The sequence below is a fragment of the Ascaphus truei genome, chromosome 18, assembly GCF_040206685.1.
Source record: "Ascaphus truei isolate aAscTru1 chromosome 18, aAscTru1.hap1, whole genome shotgun sequence".
Classification (NCBI taxonomy): Eukaryota; Metazoa; Chordata; class Amphibia; order Anura; family Ascaphidae; genus Ascaphus; species Ascaphus truei.
Window position 1 is genome coordinate 12,904,744 of NC_134500.1, and position 23,240 is coordinate 12,927,983.

General features: G+C 48.3%; 1 protein-coding gene across 4 annotated transcripts in view; it reads right to left on the minus strand.

The window, feature by feature from the left end:
• Nucleotides 1-23,240, minus strand: part of PDE8A (phosphodiesterase 8A) — a 181,937-nt gene that overhangs the window by 41,158 nt on the left and 117,539 nt on the right. For all 4 annotated transcript variants that reach the window (XM_075575585.1, XM_075575584.1, XM_075575583.1 and 1 more), the window contains exon 6: nucleotides 10,902-10,990. In XM_075575585.1, coding sequence (XP_075431700.1) covers nucleotides 10,902-10,990 — 89 coding nt within the window. The remainder of the gene's footprint in view (nucleotides 1-10,901; nucleotides 10,991-23,240) is intronic.

A 23,240-nucleotide genomic window follows, 5' to 3' on the forward strand; every position in this document is an offset into this window, starting at 1 on the left:
ACACCCACATCCGCACCCCCACATCAGCACCAAACCCTCCCAAATCAGCACACCGATACAATCACCATCAGTACAGCAGCACTACCACCGCACATGGGCCGCGTGGACCACTCCCCACCCAAATGCCACACCCACACCACAAACATCCCGGGCAACGCCGGGGCTCTCAGCTAGTAATAAATAAATAAAAAGCTCAATGGTGTGTAGCCTGGAGCTCCCGTGGCTCCTGGAGACCCCCCTCTCCTTGAGCAGCTCGGTCGCGGGTGCCGACAGACCCGACGGCTGCTTCCAAGGGTGGGGGCTGGAGCAGGGAGCAGCGCGGCTTCTCCTGCCTGCGGCCGGTTGCCGGGGACGCGATCGGGCGGTTGCTAAGGCCGCGATCGCGTCTCTAAGGTCCCGGAGGCCGGACAAGCAGGGCGCCGCCATTGAAGACAGCGTTGCGCATGCGCAGGGACGCGTAGGCGCAGGGACAGCCCCCGAGACAGGGATAGCTCGCGCGAGAGCAGGGAGAGCTGAGGGAAGGTCGAGGCAGCCCGGGAAAGCTTGCGCAAGCGCAGTGAAGGTAGGGAAAAGCCCGCGAACCCCTAGCCTACCAGGGAAGGCTCTGAGCTGGGACTATATATCCCAAGAGCCTTTGCGAGCCCCATGTGACACCAGGGAGCCAATAGGGCTTAGGAGACCCCTGGGAAAAGAGATACATTTGGCGGGCTTGCAGCACGTTAGATCAGTCAGAGACCGGAGCAGCCCAGGGAAGGAGGTAGGGTACAGGAGTCAGGGACTCCCTGTACTAGGCCAGCACCCCCAGGGCTCGAGATAGCTCAGCTCCCCAGTAAGGTGAGTGTTGCCAGGGGCAGCCCTCGGGTTAGGGACCCTGCCACTTACATTAGTGGGAGCTGGGAAAGGAAGGTTACAGAGAGTTGGAGTCAGGGAGCTGTGAGGGAAGCAAGGTGCGGGGAGCGAGAGCAGCTCCTGCACCCCATAGGTACCCACACCCCAGGTAGGCCCCAACTCCCCACTAGGTTAGTGGGTAATTGCTGAGGGAGGCCCAAGATAGGGACGCTGCCCTTAGTGTAGTGCTGCATTGTCAGAGTCACGGCTGTCAGTGCTGTGAGGTCTGACAGGCAGGCACCTTGTTGCGCAGCACGTTGACTGCCAACCTCCAGTGAGCTACAGCTTGCTGCTGTAGGCGCTGGGACTAGTCAGAGAGTAGTGGGTCTGGAGAAGGGCTATAGCTGTTCTAGTCACCTTGAGGTAGCGCTAGGGGTAGGATGCCTGAAGGGATAAACTGGTAACTGAGAGCAGGAATTCTGGAGAGGATCTGCACTAGGCTAGCCAACAGTAGGTAGACGCCCACGTACTGCATGAAAGAGTACTCTAGTCCATTCCAGATCACTTACCGAAGGGACTTGGGTAGTTGGGGGAGTGGGACAGGTCATTACCCCTGCCAGGCCCATAGGAGTTCCCCAAGCCACTACAGGTTGCTGTACTACAGGGACAGGCCCTAGGTTAGGGTTCCTGTCACGTTAGTACCATTTAGATTAGACAGGGACACAGCAGACGCTGCGGTTCCTGTGAAGCGGTCCGCACGTGCAAGGAGTTCGGTTGGATCAGACGGATTCATCACACGTCTGACCCTTTGAGAAGTTTGTTGCTGACCCGAGCACCGGAGTGCTCGGCAGGTATTATACCATCACATGTGCACCAACAGGCCTAGAGGTTCTTAGTGACTGCGCAGTCACCCATTGACTATCTCTGTAGGAGTACGGGACATTGGGTGGGGTTCTTGGGACACTGGGTGGGATCACCTAGTGTTTGGGAATCGTCCTGCGAGACGTCACTGTTAGTGTCTCACCGTGAGAGAGACACAGGTTATCATTATTATTCGTTAGTAAAGTCCTTAGTTATATAAAGCACTGTGTATGGTATTATTGATTGTCCTGCGAGGAACCACTCCCCCTCTGGTGGGAGCCATCGCAGGTGGAGGCGCTGTACCGAGAAGATGTTGTAAGTGATCACCCCTAGTATAATTACCCCAGGTTCCCCGTGGCGGAAGCTCAGCCCTCCTGTGAGCCAACAGGTAATGCACCACACCTGAGTAACAATATATGTTTCCTGCACTCACACAGTAGAATCTGCGATTGGGTGGGGGAATACCCGTTACATTTGGAGGCGCTGCTGAGATAGACCTGGGGTGCCCGGTATATTTTTTTCTAAATTGTGCTATTTTTGTTCGCCATGAAGAAGTCACGTGCTGATTTCCCGCCCGCGCGGGAAAATGTTGCAAACTGGACGGGTTTGGCGGGAAACCCTAAGCTCCGCCCCCGCAATGTGAGTGACTCAGTGATAGAGCGAGCCCCTCCTTCAGATTCCACCAGGGGGAGCAAGTACGGTAAGCCTTCACCCATAACCGCTGTTCCCACTAAAGACAGTACAGATTGTAGAGAAACACACCCGCAGTTTTATGGAGCCTGGCGATACAAAGGGGGGAAAATATCCTTTCTTGTGTGCCCGTGTCTACAAAAGGAATTGAACCTGACTGGTGGTATGGACTTTAACCATGTTAGGTTACCCATAAAATACCGGGTGGCCTGGGTGGATGGAGAGGGGTGCATAAGATGTGCTTGTGACCAGTGTGACTTCCCAGGTGGCAAACCGACCTGGGGTCCCAAGTGTGCTTGTTGCGGAGCACAGTTTCTAAAGCCTGTGCTGCTGCAGTCTACAGTCCCAGATCCCAAGCAGGAATCTCAGATGGCAGAACACAGAGATGAAGATGCTGTTACTTGCTCTACCTCAACCACGGAGGTGGAGGAGCTGACAGACAAGGCTGCCCTGGTTCCCTGTTGCAACCAAGCGGGAAGAACTGAGGCCCAGCCAGCTACGGAAAAGGACGAACCATCGGTGGCGATGCGCCTACCGGCGAACCACCCCAGCAGTGAGACAGAGGAATCACAGGGGGAGGTGGCCCCCCTAGAAGAAAGCTGTTCCGCCATGCGAGTGGATCAGTATCTACCACCTACCGTTCAGTTGAAGAGAACAGTCAGCTCTGTCGTGGTGTCAGGTGAAGCACCGCAGATACCTGACAGTGTTCCACAAGAAGAGAAAACCATTGCAAGCCAGCAGAGTGGTAAGGAACCCCCTTGCCCCCCACAGGCTCCGATGGAGGTGGCCGTGAAAAAGGTCAGAGTTACGGCTCCTGAACCGAGTGTGAGCCCGTGCGCTCCGACTCAAATGGTCCCAGGACCGGGATCCAACGCTCCCGAGTTTCAAGCCAGTAAGTGGACTGTCCCAGAAGTGCCGGGGACAGGTCCCGATACAGCCGAGGTGGGAACTGACAGCGTCCCCGAGGACCTGTTGGCTACCGTGAATCACCACAGTGGTAAGGTATCTACCCTTTACCCCCTGCCAGGTGAAACAGAGACTTTGAGGAAAGAGACATTGTCCATTGCTCGCTTCCCAGCGGAAGCCTCGCAAGTACGTAGGGACAAGGACTGTGTGGCGAGGGATTTAGTAAAAATTGCCTCCCTTAAGCCCAAAAGGGAGCGTGCCATTCGCCAAGTAGTGGACCGCGGAAAAGGTCCTGGCCGCCTGGTCTACCGCATCCATGCCGCGGGTGACCGGGTAAAGGTCTGCTTCAGAGACATGGTGCTACTCCTTCCACCAGGGGGAGGAAGTAGCGAGGAACCAGTGACTGTTGCCCTCCGGTGTGCTCTTCAAGAAATTTTTCTGGGGGAGGCTCACGGACGCAACAGTGGGGTACCCCCACTTGATCAGTTAGGGGCACCCCACGAATGGTCTCAGCAAACAGCTGACGCTCAGCTGGCCTCGGGTATGGTATGTGAACTGTATTGTAACCTGATGTCTAAAGTCACCAGTGATAGGTTGTACATATGCCCTGCATTTTCATTGTATAACTGTGTACCAGGTTATGTCTGCCATCCAAGCGAGGTCGTTGGAGTTTCACCAGGGGGAGAGTGTAGCCTGGAGCTCCCGTGGCTCCTGGAGACCCCCCTCTCCTTGAGCAGCTCGGTCGCGGGTGCCGACAGACCCGACGGCTGCTTCCAAGGGTGGGGGCTGGAGCAGGGAGCAGCGCGGCTTCTCCTGCCTGCGGCCGGTTGCCGGGGACGCGATCGGGCGGTTGCTAAGGCCGCGATCGCGTCTCTAAGGTCCCGGAGGCCGGACAAGCAGGGCGCCGCCATTGAAGACAGCGTTGCGCATGCGCAGGGACGCGTAGGCGCAGGGACAGCCCCCGAGACAGGGATAGCTCGCGCGAGAGCAGGGAGAGCTGAGGGAAGGTCGAGGCAGCCCGGGAAAGCTTGCGCAAGCGCAGTGAAGGTAGGGAAAAGCCCGCGAACCCCTAGCCTACCAGGGAAGGCTCTGAGCTGGGACTATATATCCCAAGAGCCTTTGCGAGCCCCATGTGACACCAGGGAGCCAATAGGGCTTAGGAGACCCCTGGGAAAAGAGATACATTTGGCGGGCTTGCAGCACGTTAGATCAGTCAGAGACCGGAGCAGCCCAGGGAAGGAGGTAGGGTACAGGAGTCAGGGACTCCCTGTACTAGGCCAGCACCCCCAGGGCTCGAGATAGCTCAGCTCCCCAGTAAGGTGAGTGTTGCCAGGGGCAGCCCTCGGGTTAGGGACCCTGCCACTTACATTAGTGGGAGCTGGGAAAGGAAGGTTACAGAGAGTTGGAGTCAGGGAGCTGTGAGGGAAGCAAGGTGCGGGGAGCGAGAGCAGCTCCTGCACCCCATAGGTACCCACACCCCAGGTAGGCCCCAACTCCCCACTAGGTTAGTGGGTAATTGCTGAGGGAGGCCCAAGATAGGGACGCTGCCCTTAGTGTAGTGCTGCATTGTCAGAGTCACGGCTGTCAGTGCTGTGAGGTCTGACAGGCAGGCACCTTGTTGCGCAGCACGTTGACTGCCAACCTCCAGTGAGCTACAGCTTGCTGCTGTAGGCGCTGGGACTAGTCAGAGAGTAGTGGGTCTGGAGAAGGGCTATAGCTGTTCTAGTCACCTTGAGGTAGCGCTAGGGGTAGGATGCCTGAAGGGATAAACTGGTAACTGAGAGCAGGAATTCTGGAGAGGATCTGCACTAGGCTAGCCAACAGTAGGTAGACGCCCACGTACTGCATGAAAGAGTACTCTAGTCCATTCCAGATCACTTACCGAAGGGACTTGGGTAGTTGGGGGAGTGGGACAGGTCATTACCCCTGCCAGGCCCATAGGAGTTCCCCAAGCCACTACAGGTTGCTGTACTACAGGGACAGGCCCTAGGTTAGGGTTCCTGTCACGTTAGTACCATTTAGATTAGACAGGGACACAGCAGACGCTGCGGTTCCTGTGAAGCGGTCCGCACGTGCAAGGAGTTCGGTTGGATCAGACGGATTCATCACACGTCTGACCCTTTGAGAAGTTTGTTGCTGACCCGAGCACCGGAGTGCTCGGCAGGTATTATACCATCACATGTGCACCAACAGGCCTAGAGGTTCTTAGTGACTGCGCAGTCACCCATTGACTATCTCTGTAGGAGTACGGGACATTGGGTGGGGTTCTTGGGACACTGGGTGGGATCACCTAGTGTTTGGGAATCGTCCTGCGAGACGTCACTGTTAGTGTCTCACCGTGAGAGAGACACAGGTTATCATTATTATTCGTTAGTAAAGTCCTTAGTTATATAAAGCACTGTGTATGGTATTATTGATTGTCCTGCGAGGAACCACTCCCCCTCTGGTGGGAGCCATCGCAGGTGGAGGCGCTGTACCGAGAAGATGTTGTAAGTGATCACCCCTAGTATAATTACCCCAGGTTCCCCGTGGCGGAAGCTCAGCCCTCCTGTGAGCCAACAGGTAATGCACCACACCTGAGTAACAATATATGTTTCCTGCACTCACACAGTAGAATCTGCGATTGGGTGGGGGAATACCCGTTACAGGTGTATCCACATCTCACACAGCACGGGCTGGCTAACTCCAGTCCCTAAGGGCCACCAACAGGTCAGGTTTTCGGGATATCCCTGCTTCAGCACAGGTGGCTCAAACAGTCTTTGACTGAGCCACCTGTGCTGAAGCAGGGATATCCTGACAACCTGACTTACTGGTGGTTCAATCAGTCCCAGCTTCAGCACAGGTGGCTCAATCAGTCCCTGCTTCAGCATAGGATGCTCAATCGGAGGCTCTGCCTTCGACCGAGTCTCCGATTCAGCCACCTGTGCTGAAGCAAGGATATCTGGAAAACCGGATCTGTTTGGTGGCCCTTGAGGGCTGGAGTTGAGAACCAGCGCATTGAAATCAGATGGTGACGGCAAGGTTCAACGACAGCTTTCCCAGGGGCCCGGGACTGGAGTATGGATCTGGGCTCTGGGTTTTTGTAAGGGGAGGCAGGAGGTTGCTGACGGCCTGACAAGTGCTAGTAGCTTGTTGACAGCGTGGGGGCGGGATGGGGGGGGTAGTTCTGGCGGGCCTGTCGAGTGGGGAGACACGGGGGAGATTCTGGCATGTTCATGATGGCAAAAGCAGAAGATCAAAGCCTAAGACGTGCATTCAATGTTCCCTGACAAGTTAATAAATAGGTGTAAAAAAAATAAAATGCTTTTACTGGAATAATAAGCAGACCCCAGCAAGAGGTTGCAGATAACATCAGAACGAGGGCACAGCAACTTTCTATTAACCCCTTCGCCACTCGAAGGACCCTCGACTGGAGGCGAAGGGGGTTGGGGGTGTTACCCATCGATCATGCATCAATGTAACATCATGTGATATAAAGCAATGCTTTAAATAGCTTCATAAAGGAAGAGGCATGAGAGCAGCGCATGTACAATGCTGCATACAGGAGACAGTACTGTAACTGAAGGCTGTCATGCCGGACGCAGTATTACGCATAATTGAAGTAAGGGCAGTGATTTGAATAACAGGTTAAAAAAAAACAACCTTATTTTTCAATTTTGTTTAAAAATACTTAAAGCTGCAGTTCAAGCTGCCGTTTTTTTAAAATATATAAATATATTTTTCCCCATTCAAACAATATGTGCATCAATACAATCTGCACACTGACAAGTGATTAGCTAAACTGCAGATCTATCTGTTCTCCTATAATCAATCGCTTGCTCGGGGCTATTTAATTCAGTTCTTGCACAGCATTGTGGACAATGTAGTTCCTAGAATATGATTGACTGGGCAGTTACAAGATACAATTGGTTCACTGATAGAGAGAGGGCGGGGCTCAAGAGCCAGAAGGAGGAGAATGGGGGCTGTCACTTTGGAAATGCTTCCTACATTAGAAACATTAAAAATATCTTTAAAATATATATATATTTTTTTTTAAATGCTACAAGTATTTTCTCATAGTACAGAACTGATTTATTATAAAACACACATGTAGGATATTGCTTGAACTGCTGCTTTAAATGTCCCTTTTAAAAGATAATTTTGTTTTAACCTATTAAACCTGTGACTGCCAATCGTAACATAAATGGGGATGAATATTAAACAGTGACACCATACAAACTTTATTTTGGAGTCAAGCTTCTCCAATTCAAAATAAGATACTGAACTTCCATCACACAGTACACTGGAGAGTAGAGTTACAACGCCAGAAACGGAAAGAAACACCCGAATTGTAATAATAATAACTTTATTTCATATGGTGCTTTTATACCAATGGGACTCAAACAGGGTTGCCCCAATTGCGGGTTTGACCCGGAGACTATGGGTTTCGGCCGTGTCTCTCCGGGCAGGGGGTTTACCCATGGCATCTGCCCCTGCAGGGTCCGGTCAACATGACTTTGCGAACGTTAAATGGTGTCGCGTTGCCGTGACAAGGGGACGCTGCGCGCCATCGCAGCGACATGCGGCGTCCCGTTGCCATGACAACGGGACGTCGCATGATGCGGTGACACCGAGGCGTCCCGTCGGCATACACGATACCGCAGGGCGTCCCGTTGTCAAGGCGACTTGACGTCACGTGGCGCCGCGATGTCACGTGACTTTCAATTGTTGAGGCCACGTGGCACCATTTGACGTCGCAGAGCCAATGTTGACAGGACCTTCCAGGAGGAGATGCTTCCGCCGCCGCCAGTGAAGATAAAAGAAGTAAATATATAAATAAAATAAATTAATGTAAAAAAAAAATGTAACTGCAAAAAGTTTCCGGGTTAGCCTTCAATAGAAGGTGACAGCGCTGGACGCAAAGTGCTTCACAATTACAACGTAGTGTAGCATTGTACATAGGATTGTTACAGACACAATCCCTGCCCAGATGATCTTACAATCTATGTACACTATGTAACCGTGTAAATTGGCATTTGGGGTATTGGTCTTCACTGACCGATAATCCCTTCATTGCTAACAAATTGCAAAACAGCACATGCGTTAAAGTAAAGGTCAATATTTTAATCAATCAAAACGTAGCCTTTGAATGTAACATTCCATATGGGTAATGGTTACACTGCATCTCTGGGTCCTGCACGGCTCACGGTCAACTCCACGTATCCAAGAACAGTCATTTCTTGTATTATAACGACAGATGTTACAAATGAACTCTGCAAAGTCTGGGACCGCTGTCCTTGACTTGAATTTCTTCCCTGCGTACCGTATTCTGCACAGCATAGTGGCAGCTGGCTCATGCATGTCTATTATCTGGCATGCCAGTGGCCCTTGTGATGTACCAGGTACGCCAGTGGCCCTTGTGATGTACCAGGTATGCCAGTGGCCCTTGTGATGTACCAGGTACGCCAGTGGCCCTTGTGATGTACCAGGTACGCCAGTGGCCCATGTGATGCACCAGGTACGCCAGTGGCCCTTGTGATGTACCAGGTACGCCAGTGGCCCATGTGATGTACCAGGTACGCCAGTGGCCCTTGTGATGTACCAGGTACGCCAGTGGCCCATGTGATGTACCAGGTACGCCAGTGGCCCTTGTGATGTACCAGAAACGCCAGTGGCCCTTGTGATGTACCAGGTATGCCAGTGGCCCTTGTGATGTACCAGGTATGCCAGTGGCCCTTGTGATGTACCAGGTATGCCAGTGGCCCATGTGATGTACCAGGTACGCCAGTGGCCCTTGTGATGTACCAGGTACGCCAGTGGCCCTCGTGATGTACCAGGTACGCCAGTGGCCCTCGTGATGTACCAGGTACGCCAGTGGCCCTCGTGATGTACCAGGTACGCCAGTGGCCCTCGTGATGTACCAGGTACGCCAGTGGCCCTCGTGATGTACCAGGTACGCCAGTGGCCCTCGTGATGTACCAGGTACGCCAGTGGCCCTTGTGATGTACCAGGTACGCCAGTGGCCCTTGTGATGTACCAGGTACGCCAGTGGCCCTTGTGATGTACCAGGTACGCCAGTGGCCCTTGTGATGTACCAGGTACGCCAGTGGCCCTTGTGATGTACCAGGTACGCCAGTGGCCCTTGTGATGTACCAGGTACGCCAGTGGCCCTTGTGATGTACCAGGTACGCCAGTGGCCCTTGTGATGTACCAGGTACGCCAGTGGCCCTTGTGATGTACCTGGTACGCCAGTGGCCCTTGTGATGTACCAAGTACGCCAGTGGCCCTCGTGATGTACCAGGTACGCCAGTGGCCCTCGTGATGTACCAGGTACGCCAGTGGCCCTCGTGATGTACCAGGTACGCCAGTGGCCCTTGTGATGTACCAGGTATGCCAGTGGCCCTTGTGATGTACCAGGTACGCCAGTGGCCCTTGTGATGTACCAGGTATGCCAGTGGCCCTTGTGATGTACCAGGTACGCCAGTGGCCTTGGCTCATTTTCTAATTTAGAGGGAGGTCATGGCTGAGTGCTCTCAAGGAGCAACCACATCACCTGGAAATGCCGGCACTCTAAAGGTTAATTAACACAAGGTTAACATTTTTATTGCATTGCTGGCATCTCACCCATTGAAGGGGTACATTGAAATATCAAAGTCTCCTGAAGCAAATGAGTTCACAGACAATGCTATATCCAAATATAAACTAAATCATCCAGATACACTTGCACTCGAGTAAAGGCTTTCTATACAAGGATGCCATTTACCTACTGTATCTTCCCTAAAGTTGGTGCCATTCTAACCATCTTAATTCATACCAAGGTATTTTCTTTAGCTCTGTGCGCGCATACCTACCAACCAACTCCAACAGTGTAATAATGATTCAGTCCTGGTTTTGTATGCCTACATATATGCCTCAATTCTAACACACAATCCTAACACACTTGTTTAACACAATCTTTACATTTGTCACAAAGCTGGGCATCCAAATCAACACCTTTGAAGTAGCAATCTTGTTCGGTTTTTAATTGATTTTTGTTACAGCATTGGAACCCATTTTACTTTTAGCTCCGTGTTACGGGTGTATCTGCTACATCTAGGGAAATCAAAATGGCTACCAAATCGCACAGGTGCCAAAGCCAATAGGAAGCCTGGGAGAACATTGGTTAGGAAACCCTAGGATCCCCAGAGGTACAAGTAATGCAATTTAGCTCTGGACGTTCCAAGGGTTTCAACTCTGTAAAATAGTATTGGTTTTAGGCAGGACCTTTATACACCCGAGGAAGGGTTAACACCCGAAACGTCGTGCTCTGTCGATCTTTTGTATATTCAATAAACAGCCTAAAAGACCCCTTTTTCACTTAACCGAGTGCGTATATCTATTTCTGGATGAAACACTTGTAGATACCGTTCCCAAAGTCATATGAAGACGATTTGCCAATTATCGCCAAACGTTGTGCAGATTCAAATTGCAGACTAAAACAATGCAGAAGCAAACACAAGAATGTGATGCTTTTGAATCATTCTAAAGCACGCCTTTAAAATATCAGGATATTAATACATGCCGGCAATCTAGAATACAACGTTACAGGACCTTAATGAAGTATATAGAATGAGATACTAACCATTGAAATCTCTTACCTTAGTTTAAATTGTGCAAGAACTTCTCCAAACTCTAGCTGAATAAGCTCATTGTAACAGGCCATAATATTGGAGTTTTCTACATATCTCTACATTTGAAAAGCAAAAGAAAAAAATCCACTTTACTTATTGAAACAGTGCATTAACTCATTTACTGAATACATTCATTCTCAAAGCAGGAAGTTAAAGTAAACGCGGTCACTTTACTAAGCGCCTGGGGTGGTCAGACCCTTACAGACCCTTCTAGCAGTAAGCGTTTACCTTCAATAATTAGATAAGAATTTGAAATGTTGACTTTTGGAGTAATATGCACATTTAACTTGGAGTCTAAATCGAGGAGAACCATTGTCGGTAAATACAATTCTTCCATTGCAAAGTTCTAACTGGGTGAGCCCTACACACATTAGACCTGTCAACCCTCAACTCCTGTCCTAATATTTCAGATGCATATTGAATCCTTTCCATCTTTCTACAACATCCTGCTCGCCACTCTACCTCCGCACAATCCCGCATACTACTTCCCAAACGCCAACTCCTTTAGTTAACTAGCAGCTGTCAGAAACTCACCAACCTTCTTATCCCCCTGTACCTTATGTGTCCACTTAGCCTTCCTTATAGAGTGTAAGCTCCTTGGCACTCCTCAACTACTGTAACAATATGTCTAAATTATTGTTTTTCGTCCTCCAACCCTATTGTACTGCGCCCCGGAATATGTTGGCGCATTATAATAATAATAATAATAATACGGATACCACACTTTGGGGCTTATTCTATATTCATCTAATTGGCCAATTTGCCCGTTTTTGGCCCAAATTCCCCAATGACGTCAATGGGGAATTCAGTCCAAAAAAACATCCCGGTAGACCACATTGGCCGATAAAGGATAAGCCCCTATGTACAGATGTAGCCAGATGTACTGTCCCTGCTGTGGAGGAAAGCCGCGGAAATAGGACCGCGGCATCCCCTGGCAGCAGGAATTCACACAGAGGAAAGGTGGATACAGAAGCCGCAGCTTTTACGTTCTCCGGGGCACAAGGGACAGTACCTGGCTACATCTGTATGCAAAGCAACTACTTGGGAAGTAAACAGGCTGTTGTACCATATGACCCAAACATAACAAAATACTTGAATGGATACGTAGCAATCCTTTAATCTGGTTTTCAGTGGAATAAGGTACTTGGGAGTAGATTACATCAGTGTTTTTCTTTACATCAGTGTTTTTCAACTGGGGTTCCGCGGGCATCCCAAAAGGGTTCCCTGCAATTTTCTGGTCATTTGAAAATTGTACCAAATACAGAAGAATTTACAATACATCTGATCTCAGGCGCGCTATTAGAGAGGGTTGGGGTTCCTTACAATGCATCTGATCCCAGACGCACTATTAGAGAGGGTTGGGGTTCCTTACAATGCATCTGATCCCAGACGCACTATTAGAGAGGGTTGGGGTTCCTTACAATGCATCTGATCCCAGACGCACTATTAGAGAGGGTTGGGGATCCTTACAATGTATCTGATCTCAGACGAGCTATTAGAGAGGGTTGGGGTTCCTAACAATGCATCTGATCTCAGACGCGCTATTAGAGAGGGTTGGGGATCCTTACAATGCATCTGATCCCAGACGCGCTATTAGAGAGGGTTGGGGTTCCTTACAATGCATCTGATCCCAGACGCGCTATTAGAGAGGGTTGGGGTTCCTAACAATGCATCTGATCTTAGACGCGCTATTAGAGAGGGTTGGGGTTCCTTACAATGCATCTGATCACATTATTAGAGAGGGTCGGGGTTCCTTACAATGCATCTGATCCCATTATTAGAGAGGGTTGGGGTTCCTTATAATGCATCTGATCACGTTATTAGAGAGGGTTGGGGTTCCTTATAATGCATCTGATCACGTTATTAGAGAGGGTTGGGGTTTCTCAGAATTTCACATAGGGTTCCTTCACCAAAACAAGGTTGGAAACCCCTGCTTTACATGTTGCTTATTGTTCCAGTCACTTATTTAAGTTACAGGAACAATAAGCATGTGGATCATTGGATACCTCTTATACCTGCCTCATAGCTATACCTGTGTGTGTCTATATAGCTTTGTGGACGGACTTTCACAGAGGTACACAATTAGGAGGCTTTATAATGTGAAATTATAATAGGCTTTATTGTGCCTGTTCCTTTTCATCAGGAAAATTATCCAAACACAGGGGGGGGAACAAAGCTTCCATTCACTTGGGAGTATTTCTAGTGAAACACTATGCAATAATTCACATCTCCCTTAGTCAAGCAGTTCTCGCAGCCCCAAAACATATAACATGAAATAAGCAGATATAAGCAGTCTCTTAAGAATAAAAGTCTTATCTGTTTCTTGGAGGGAAAATCTCACTTCCTGGTTCAGCTTCAGGTGTAGTAGTTTTCCCTGTGTCTTCAATTCAGCTCTGCTGTGCAGAGCTCAAGACCCATCAGCTCCAGAGATAAGGTTTCTTTTGGTCAGTCTCTCCTGGGACTCAAGAACCTCTGCTCTGTCTCTCCAAAGGTCAGCTCTCAGTCAGAGCTAGGGAGGAGTTACTTCCTGTCTCAAATGCAGGCTTTTTCTACTACCTGTAATCAGGCAGGTGGTGCTAGTTAATTTGCTACCAGCAGTTAACCACCACACTGCTGGATTAGAGGCACCTTTGTGAACAGGGATAAGTCCCCTGTTACAAGCTTATTTTGAGTGGGGTGCATTCAACCGTTTCTCAATATATGAAAGCCTAATATAAATCATTGCAAGATGAGGATACTTCAGGGGATTGGGGAAACCTTTTTTCTGTGGTCTGAACCCTTTCAGCCTATATCTGTGTCGCCCCAAAGGCGGCAACCAAAGGGTGTCAGCCATGTACTGCCGTTCACTGATGTTACAGCTGCTCTGTTACAATCTGAAACACACCAGCCTTCTCATCCTGTACACTGGGTTTACACTTACCCTTCCTTATAGATTGTGAGCTGCTTGGGAGAAGACCTCGTCTAACACAATACATTGCCTATCCTACCTCTTCTAACATGACACTTTCCATGCCTGTCCTACCTCTTCTAACATGACACTTTCCATGCCTGTCCTACCTCTTCTAACATGACACTTTCCATGCCTGTCCTACCTCTTCTAACATGACACTTTCCATGCCTATCCTACCTCTTCTAAGGCTGAGTCCATAGAAGGACAAGCAGCGCTGAGCCCCTGCATCCTCCATGAGGATGACTTTAGAGGGGGCTCACGCGAGCGTCTGCAGGCGTGCTGATGCGCTGGATTTTTCAGCCGACAGCCAAACTGTTTTTCAGAGCGCTGTCGGCTGAAAACATCCAATCAGCGCGAGCCTCAGCGTCAGCGCGCTTCAGCCCTGCTACCCCCTCTATGGCCCCAGCCTAAGACAACAATTTCCATACCTATCCTACCTCCTCTAACATGACACTTTCCATGCCTATCCTACCTCTTCTAACATGACACTTTCCATGCCTGTCCTACCTCTTCTAACATGACACTTTCCATGCCTGTCCTACCTCTTCTAACATGACACTTTCCATGCCTGTCCTACCTCTTCTAACATGACACTTTCCATGCCTATCCTACCTCTTCTAACATGACACGTTCCATGCCTATCCTACCTCTTCTAACATGACACTTTCCATGCCTGTCCTACCTCTTCTAACACGACACTTTCCATGCCTATCCTACCTCTTCTAACATGACACTTTCCATGCCTGTCCTACCTCTTCTAACATGACACTTTCCATGCCTGTCCTACCTCTTCTAACATGACACTTTCCATGCCTGTCCTACCTCTTCTAACATGACACTTTCCATGCCTGTCCTACCTCTTCTAACATGACACTTTCCATGCCTGTCCTACCTCTTCTAACATGACACTTTCCATGCCTGTCCTACCTCTTCTAACATGACACTTTCCATGCCTGTCCTACCTCTTCTAACATGACACGTTCCATGCCTATCCTACCTCTTCTAACATGACACTTTCCATGCCTGTCCTAACTCTTCTAACACGACACTTTCCATGCCTATCCTAACTCTTCTAACATGACACTTTCCATGCCTATCCTACCTCTTCTAACATGACACTTTCCATGCCTATCCTACCTCTTCTAACACGACACTTTCCATGCCTGTCCTACCTCTTCTAACATGACACTTTCCATGCCTGTCCTACCTCTTCTAACATGACACTTTCCATGCCTGTCCTACCTCTTCTAACATGACACTTTCCATGCCTGTCCTACCTCTTCTAACATGACACTTTCCATGCCTGTCCTACCTCTTCTAACATGACACGTTCCATGCCTATCCTACCTCTTCTAACATGACACTTTCCATGCCTGTCCTAACTCTTCTAACACGACACTTTCCATGCCTATCCTAACTCTTCTAACATGACACTTTCCATGCCTATCCTACCTCTTCTAACATGACACTTTCCATGCCTATCCTACCTCTTCTAACACGACACTTTCCATGCCTGTCCTACCTCTTCTAACATGACACTTTCCATGCCTATCCTACCTCTTCTGACACCATTTTAATCTTGTCTATAACTGTTACATAACCTCATAATCATATATTATCTCTACCTATCCATGAAATGTCTGTAAATTGAATGTATATCCTCTGCTCATTTAATATAACCATGAATTGTCACCGTAGCTCTATGCCCAGGACATACTTGAGAACGAGAGGTAACTCTCTATGTCTTTTTTCCTGGTAAAACATTTTAGAAATAAATAATGTTATAAATAAATACACTTCCATGCTCTCTTTTTCCAGTCCATGCATTACCTGTAGCGTAGCCAGACCAGCTGCAGCTATGTTTCCAGCTACAGTAAGTACATTGTTTCCTCTGGGTCTACTCATTCTATTTTTGTTACTGTTACATTGGCCAAAGTAATATTCTTATGGAGGAAACTAAAACATTCGACCTTCTTAAGTAATTTAACCCCCAAATGGGCTTCAGCTCTTGACGTCTGTTAACAAAAACAACATTTGCCGGTCTTCAGCACAGGTGGCTCAATCTGTCCCAGCTTCAGCACAGGTGACTCAATCGGTCCCTGCTTCAGCACAGGGTACTCAATCAGTCCCTGCTTCAACACAGGTGACTCAATCAGTGGCTCAGTAGACTGAGCCACTGATTATTGAGCCCCCTGTGCTGAAGTTGGTATAGCCTTAAATCCTGACCTGTTGGGGGGTCTTGAGGACTGAAGTTGAGAGGTGCGCAAACTGGGGGAGCAACAGATTTTAGAGGGGGGCGCAGCAGTTACAGAGGCCCAGTGCGAGGCCTCTGTAAATTCCATTACCAGGCCTCACGTCCACGCGTCTCCATGGCGACGTGACGTGACACCGCAGCGTCATTTGACGCCCGTCGCCATGGCAATGCTGTGGGTAACGAGACGATGTCACATGACCGCGCTGCGTAATTTTACGCCGCATTCAAGGTAAGGAGGGGCGCAGGGGCAGAGCAGGCAGGGCAAATAATTGTGCCAATCAAGCAATGGGCAAATTAGCTCTCCGCATATCTGTTGGCGGGTCTGAAAAATAAAAACCCAGAGGATATGGCAGAGTATTGACAACCATCAAAGAAAAAACATATACATCCAATATTGGGGAAATAGATTGCACCTTTACGAAATCTCACAATCAGGCAGAAAACCTACTTTATTAACCAGTTTAACTGGCTTTTGGGGGAAATGAGTTACAAAGTGATCTTCTTCCTAGGGGTCTCTGAATAGGGCAGTGTTTGTCAATCACCTGTTTGCTTTCCCCTTATCCCGCACTGTCCTTATCAGCGAGCCAATAACGATAAGGGGAGGCAGGGACGCACTTGCTGATCACACAGTGACATCACACAGTGACATCACACAGTGACATCACACAGAAAAGAGCAGCCAGAGGGAATCAAACCCCTCCCAAGTCTCACTTTAAAACATACAATTATAAATACTTAGAAGGGTCAGATTTGGGTAAAAATGGTACCAATCACATAGGTGAGACCCCTTAAACAGGTCACTGGAATTAGTTCACTTTGGTCCTAGGAGGAATTGCCTCTTTAGAGAGATGAGGTGTAGAACTTAACATGCAGTGACACGGTCTTCCAGATCAAATCAAATCCGCTTTATTGGCGTAACGAGAGAACAACGCAGCATTGCCAAAGAGTGACCTGTGACTAAAGCGTTTTCCACTTACTCATTCAAATGAATGGAGCTGAATTGTTCCCAAGCACAAAGGAAGCCGGCTGCACAGTATATCGAGTAGGGGAGAGAAAACGTTTACAGTGAGAAAGAGAAACGGGTTAGAGCGAAAATCTCCCCGAGCACAGGAAACACAACTTTGGAGCATATTGACAAGGGGCCGTCCTGTTTAAAAGCCAGCCTTTATGTCGGAAGTTCTTGAGACATACTCTTGCGTGAGTTAAAATTGTCCAATTCGGGGTCCGGGTAGCATGATCTTCAATGTCAGATGATGTTTTTTTTGCGTCTTTGGCTTCCACGATTCGCCAGATAAATGGGCATCCTTGTATGCTTTTGGAAAAGGTCCACACCCTGTATGTTTGAGATGTGCAGCCGAGCCCAAAACGATGTCGCTAGAACCTCACCCCTTAAAAAGAAAACTTTAAAGCCCACACCCAAATTGCCTGGAAAGTAAACATTTCTATTTAACCCTTTGAGTGCCGAAGGGGCAGTGCCTCGGCACCTCCGGCACTCACGACCCCGTCATCACGGATGATGGAAGGGGGAGGGGTTCCGCCTCCTTCCATTCCACTTTCATCACAGATGGCGCCCTCGCGATCTCCCATACAAAAAAACCGAGCGATACGTTTATGACGACGCTGCTACGTCACTGGGCCCCTGGAGTGCCATATCCAATCATCTAGTAGCTACGTCCCTGGGCACCCAAAGGGTTAAAAAAAACGGGGGATCAAATGTTATAATTTCATTAAATAGCTTTTATTAAAAACACACGGTGTTAGAACAGCATGCAGATTGCTAATGCATTACATCATACGCATCGTGGTATATCCGGAATATATCGTTATCAGTTCTTTCTTCTACCCAAGTACAAGTTCTGCACAACCTGGGCACAGGCTACGCTGCCTTATTGCCAGAATACATGCCTCTCATCTAAAGCATGGACTGCATGTTCTCTGCTCAATCCTGGAAAAGTGCGCCGTCACAATCCACAACTGTCACATCACCTTCAGATTTCGCACGGGAGTTCTACATATATACAAGCAGCAAAAGGCTGGCCACGTCCTACACCTGTGAAATGTAACACCGACAGGCTAGGCCTATGTAAGCATATTCATTATTGCATCTTACACCCCCCCCCCCCACCCACCCCTACCCGTTTCCAATTTCAGTTCCACGGGCGGACAATGAACGCAAAGTCACTGATACAAATGTAGCAGCCGTTAATGTTCCCACTGGCGCGTTGTAGCATGACCACACACATACACACAACACGCCAGCGGGAGCAGACACCATTGGTAGTGGGCACAAAGTGTTACTAGGTGCAATAACGCCTGCTGGTATAAAGTCGGTAGCGCAGGACCTGCTGATGGGATCTACCTTTGCTGTGTTTGCAGGTCTGGCCAAAAGATTCACCCATACTTACGGTATAAGAAATAAACCGTAGAAATGAATCCAATGATTTGCCACATTGGATGTTGCACTGGGGCGTCTTTATTTACAGTTGTATATTTAAGTCACTTTCCCTGTAATCCTCCAGATGTCACAGAATATATAACACTGGGGGTTTGGGTTTTGAGCTAAGATTGTATATCGTGAAGTGCGAATCCGTCCAAATACGTTTCCCGGATTTTCGCTCATGTTACCTCCAAAATCCATTTCGGGGGGTGTCAAATCCGCAAACGGATTCAGGTGGTTTCCATCTGCGCGGATTCATCAAAACCCTCCGTTAGATACAACCCGGGGACGGATCTGTAGAATCCAATCCGTTCTTAAGAATCTGCCAATGGACAGAGCAGCACACCGTACTCTGCCTACGTGTTTCCTTACGGGACTTTAACAGCTGATTTCACCATATCAGTTGGGTGAGTTGGTTACTCAGTAGCTCATATTTCACAAACGAACAAGGACACTGTAGCAACTCCGTATACATTACCATCATATGTGAGACTGAACCTGATGCTTGGATACAATTACAGCTCAACCCCGTTATAACGCGATCCGTTACAATGCGAATCCGCTTATAACGCGATGCAAGCGCGGCTCCCAATTTTCGACACGGTTATTGGTATCTTAAATACTTTATTGTACAGTGCATACAATTGTACATTATTTCTAACGCGATCCGCTTATAGCGCGATGCAAGCGCGGCTCCCAATTTTCGACACGATTATTGGAATCTTAAATACTTTATTGTACAGTGCATACAATTGTACATTATTTCTAACGCGATCCGCTTATAGCGCGATGTGATTCTTTGGACCCCAAGCACAGCGTTATAAGGGGGTTGAGCTTTATTCTTGTCTGAACTAGCGCGCATTGCCTTTTTATATGGATTAAAGAACACAGTTTTTGTTATTTTAGCATGGAGTGTGCGCTTTTAATTTTTTCTTTTTAAACATACATACTGTATATACATACATACATATACATATACTGAGTTAAGTTATGGTGAGAAAAAAAAGTGACAAAAACCCTCCACAGCAAAGCATATAGCGAATGTAAATATACTGTATGCTCATTTGCATGTCTTAGGCAGGTGTGCAACCCCGCCTTTCACCATTATCACCCAGCACACAAGCACTTCCACTGCAGCAAGGGATTCTGGGAAATTACATGCAAATGAGCACACAGTGCTACTTTTTGCTTCAAAAACCATTTTATACATGGTTCCCTATAGGCTTAAGCTTCTGGCTATGCATCTTAACCCTGGCTGTGCTCAAAGCTGTGACCATGCAGCAAGCTTAATCCTATAGGGAACCATGTATAAAATGGTTTTTGAAGCAAAAAGTGGCACCGTGTGCTCATTTGCATGTCATTTCCCAGAATCCCTTGCTGCAGTGGAAGTGTTGTGTGCTGGGTGATAATGGTGAAAGGCGGGGTTGCAGACCTGCCTAAGACATGCAAATGAGCATACAGTATATTTACATTTGCTATATATATATATATATATAATATATATATATATATATATATATATATATATATATACTTACATACATACATACATACATACATACATACATACATATATATATATATATATATACACATACATAAGCTGTGTGCGTTTTTCCTCTAAAACAGATCTATTAATTTCTACAACAATATAGACGTTTCCCAATCATATATTTTGAAGTTTTTTGGTGGCGTCTGTTTACAAATTCCGTTGCTATTCTGCAGCGCTGGTCCTAAAGGCATTGGTCATTTTTCACGCGAGCTTGTAAATTGGGCCAATTTGCAGTTTTTTCGCAAAGCAAATTGGAAGACATTCTCACAACTGTAGTCAATGATTCTGCACCGGCCCTGAGGAAGGAGAGCGCTGACGCGTCGGCACAAACGCGCAGAACATGCAGTCGTATGACCTATTGGGTGCACGGAACGTGAGGAGAGGGAAGGAGATGCACTCCGTGTGGCGCCCGAGTTGCTATAGCGACCAGAACAGAAAGCGCACGAGAGCGCACGAGAGCGCACGGGTACCGACGGTTCCAGGAGGCAGCGTTACCAGCTGAGAACACCCACTGTATATACAGGGGCTCCTTGATACTCCTAATACAGATAAGCTTAAAATAATTTTTACATTGTAGGAGTATTACTTGTGACTAATAGAGATTTTAATTGTGTTAAAAATGTACTCAAGGCCTGTGTGCTCTTCTTCTCTTTCATAGATTGCCGACCACCAGGGGATTGTACTTACCAGCCGGCCAGGGCGATTACTTGCAGAGCGTCCCTCCTCCTGCAGTGTCGCGGCGTCACGTCGCCATGGCAATGCGTCGCCATGTCATGGCATCATCTAACGTCGGTATGCCATGACGTGACGCTGCCGGAGACAGCAAGACCCCACTCTCATCACTTACACACACACTTACCTTGGGGTGAGGAGCGGTCCTTTCGTCCCTGGGACTCCCCAGTTCCCTCCTCCCGTTGGGCAGTAGTTGGATACCGGTGCAGACAGGATGAGGAAGAGTATTGCAGGTGGCCAGGGAGCCGCAGCCCCGGCCAACCGCACCGATCCACCCGATAGGGGAATCCACCCATGCTGACCACACACTCCTACAGGTTGGGAAGTTCTCCTATGAAGCAGTAGCACCAGAGCACCTCTAGAGTAACCAATCGTCACCCTAAGTGGATACAAACAATCCCCCACTGATTCTTCACGGTTCTTCAACTGGTGCGAAGCCTTGATGTGGCCCTTAGACTCTCTGTTCCTGCTAATTTCATATTGGCTGCTGACGCAGAATGTGATACATCTCATTATAATCTGTGTACCGTGTAACACCCCCAACTCCTCCTACTGACTCTCCCCAAGGTGCAAGCTGGGGCAGAGACGCAGAATGTGATACATCTCATTATAATCTGTGCACCATGTAACTCCCCCCAACTCCTCCTACTGACTCTCCCCAAGGTGCAAGCTGGGGCAGACGCAGAATGTGATACATCTCATTATAATCTGTGCACCATGTAACTCCCCAACTCCTCCTACTGAGTCTTCCCAAGGTGCAAGCTGGGGCAGAGATGCAGAATGTGATACATCTCATTATAATCTGTGCACCGTGTAACTCCCCCCAACTCCTCCTACTGACTCTCCCCAAGGTGCAAGCTGGGGCAGAGACGCAGAATGTGATACATCTCATTATAATCTGTGCACCATGTAACTCCCCCCAACTCCTCCTACTGACTCTCCCCAAGGTGCAAGCTGGGGCAGAGATGCAGAATGTGATACATCTCATTATAATCTGTGCACCGTGTAACTCCCCCCCAACTCGTCCTACTGACTCTCCCCAAGGTGCAAGCTGGGGCAGAGACGCAGAATGTGATACATCTCATTATAATCTGTGCACCATGTAACTCCCCCAACTCCTCCTACTGACTCTCCCCAAGGTGCAAGCTGGGGCAGAGACACAGAATGTGATACATCTCATTATAATCTGTGCACCATGTAACTCCCCCAACTCCTCCTACTGACTCTCCCCAAGGTGCAAGCTGGAACAGAGACACAGAATGTGATACATCTCATTATAATCTGTTCACTATGTAACTCTTCCTACTGACTCTCCCCAAGGTGCAAGCTGAATGTGATGTAGCTCATTATAACCTGTGTACCGTGTAACTTCTCCCCAACGTGCAAGCTGGGGCAGGGTTAAAACGCTGTTATTTTTGCTCCACAATTGCCCTGATACATTCCTATGTTTTTAAAGGGGGTGATTTACTAACATTTGACTTCTTCTTTCCACCAAAATCATAAATGAAATTTTTCGAGCTGAATTTTAGTTTCTCATTTATATATTTAGTCTGTTTGATTCCAGACCGGCCAGCAATGCAGCAAAGCAAAAGTGTTGCTTTGATCCCCCAGCAGTAATAATAATAATAATAGCATGTTCTTGTAAAGCGCTGCTAGTATTACGTAGCGCTTTACAGAAACATTTTGCAGACACAGTCCCTGCCCCATAGAGCTTACAATTTTTTTTTTTTGTGCCTGAGGCACAGGGACATAAAGTGACTTGCCCAAGGTCACAAGGTGCCGACCCCAGGAATTGAACCAGGTTCCCCTGCTTCAAACTCAGTGCCAGTCAGTGTCTTTACTCACTGAGCCGCTCCTTCTCCACAAGGGTTAAAAAAAAAAAGGGGCAAAAAACATTAAAAATAAATAAAAATACTTTGGCCCATATTTACTAAGCAGTTCTAAGCTGCAAGATAGCCTACAAGTCCATTCAAGTGAATGACGCTTCGCACCGTTTAGCCGATATGGCCCTGGTGTCTTCATACGTCAATGAAAAACTGGGGTAGACTTCTCACATCCTACATATTGTCTAATGGTAATATCTGAAGAGAAGTCTTTCTATTTACATTCAAATGTATCCTGATTTCGTTAGATCAGTGGTTCTCAACTCCAGTCCTTAAGACCCCCAACCAACAGGTCAGGTTTTCAGGATATCCCAGCTTCAGCACAGGTGGATCAATCAGTGGCTCAGTCACTGAGCCACTGATTAATCCACCTGTGCTGAAGCAGGGGCTGACTGATCCAACTGTGCTGAAGCTGGGACTGATTGAGCCCCCTGTGCTGAAGCGGGGATATTCTCAAAACCTGACCTGTTGGGGCGCTCTGGAGGACTGGTGCTGCGT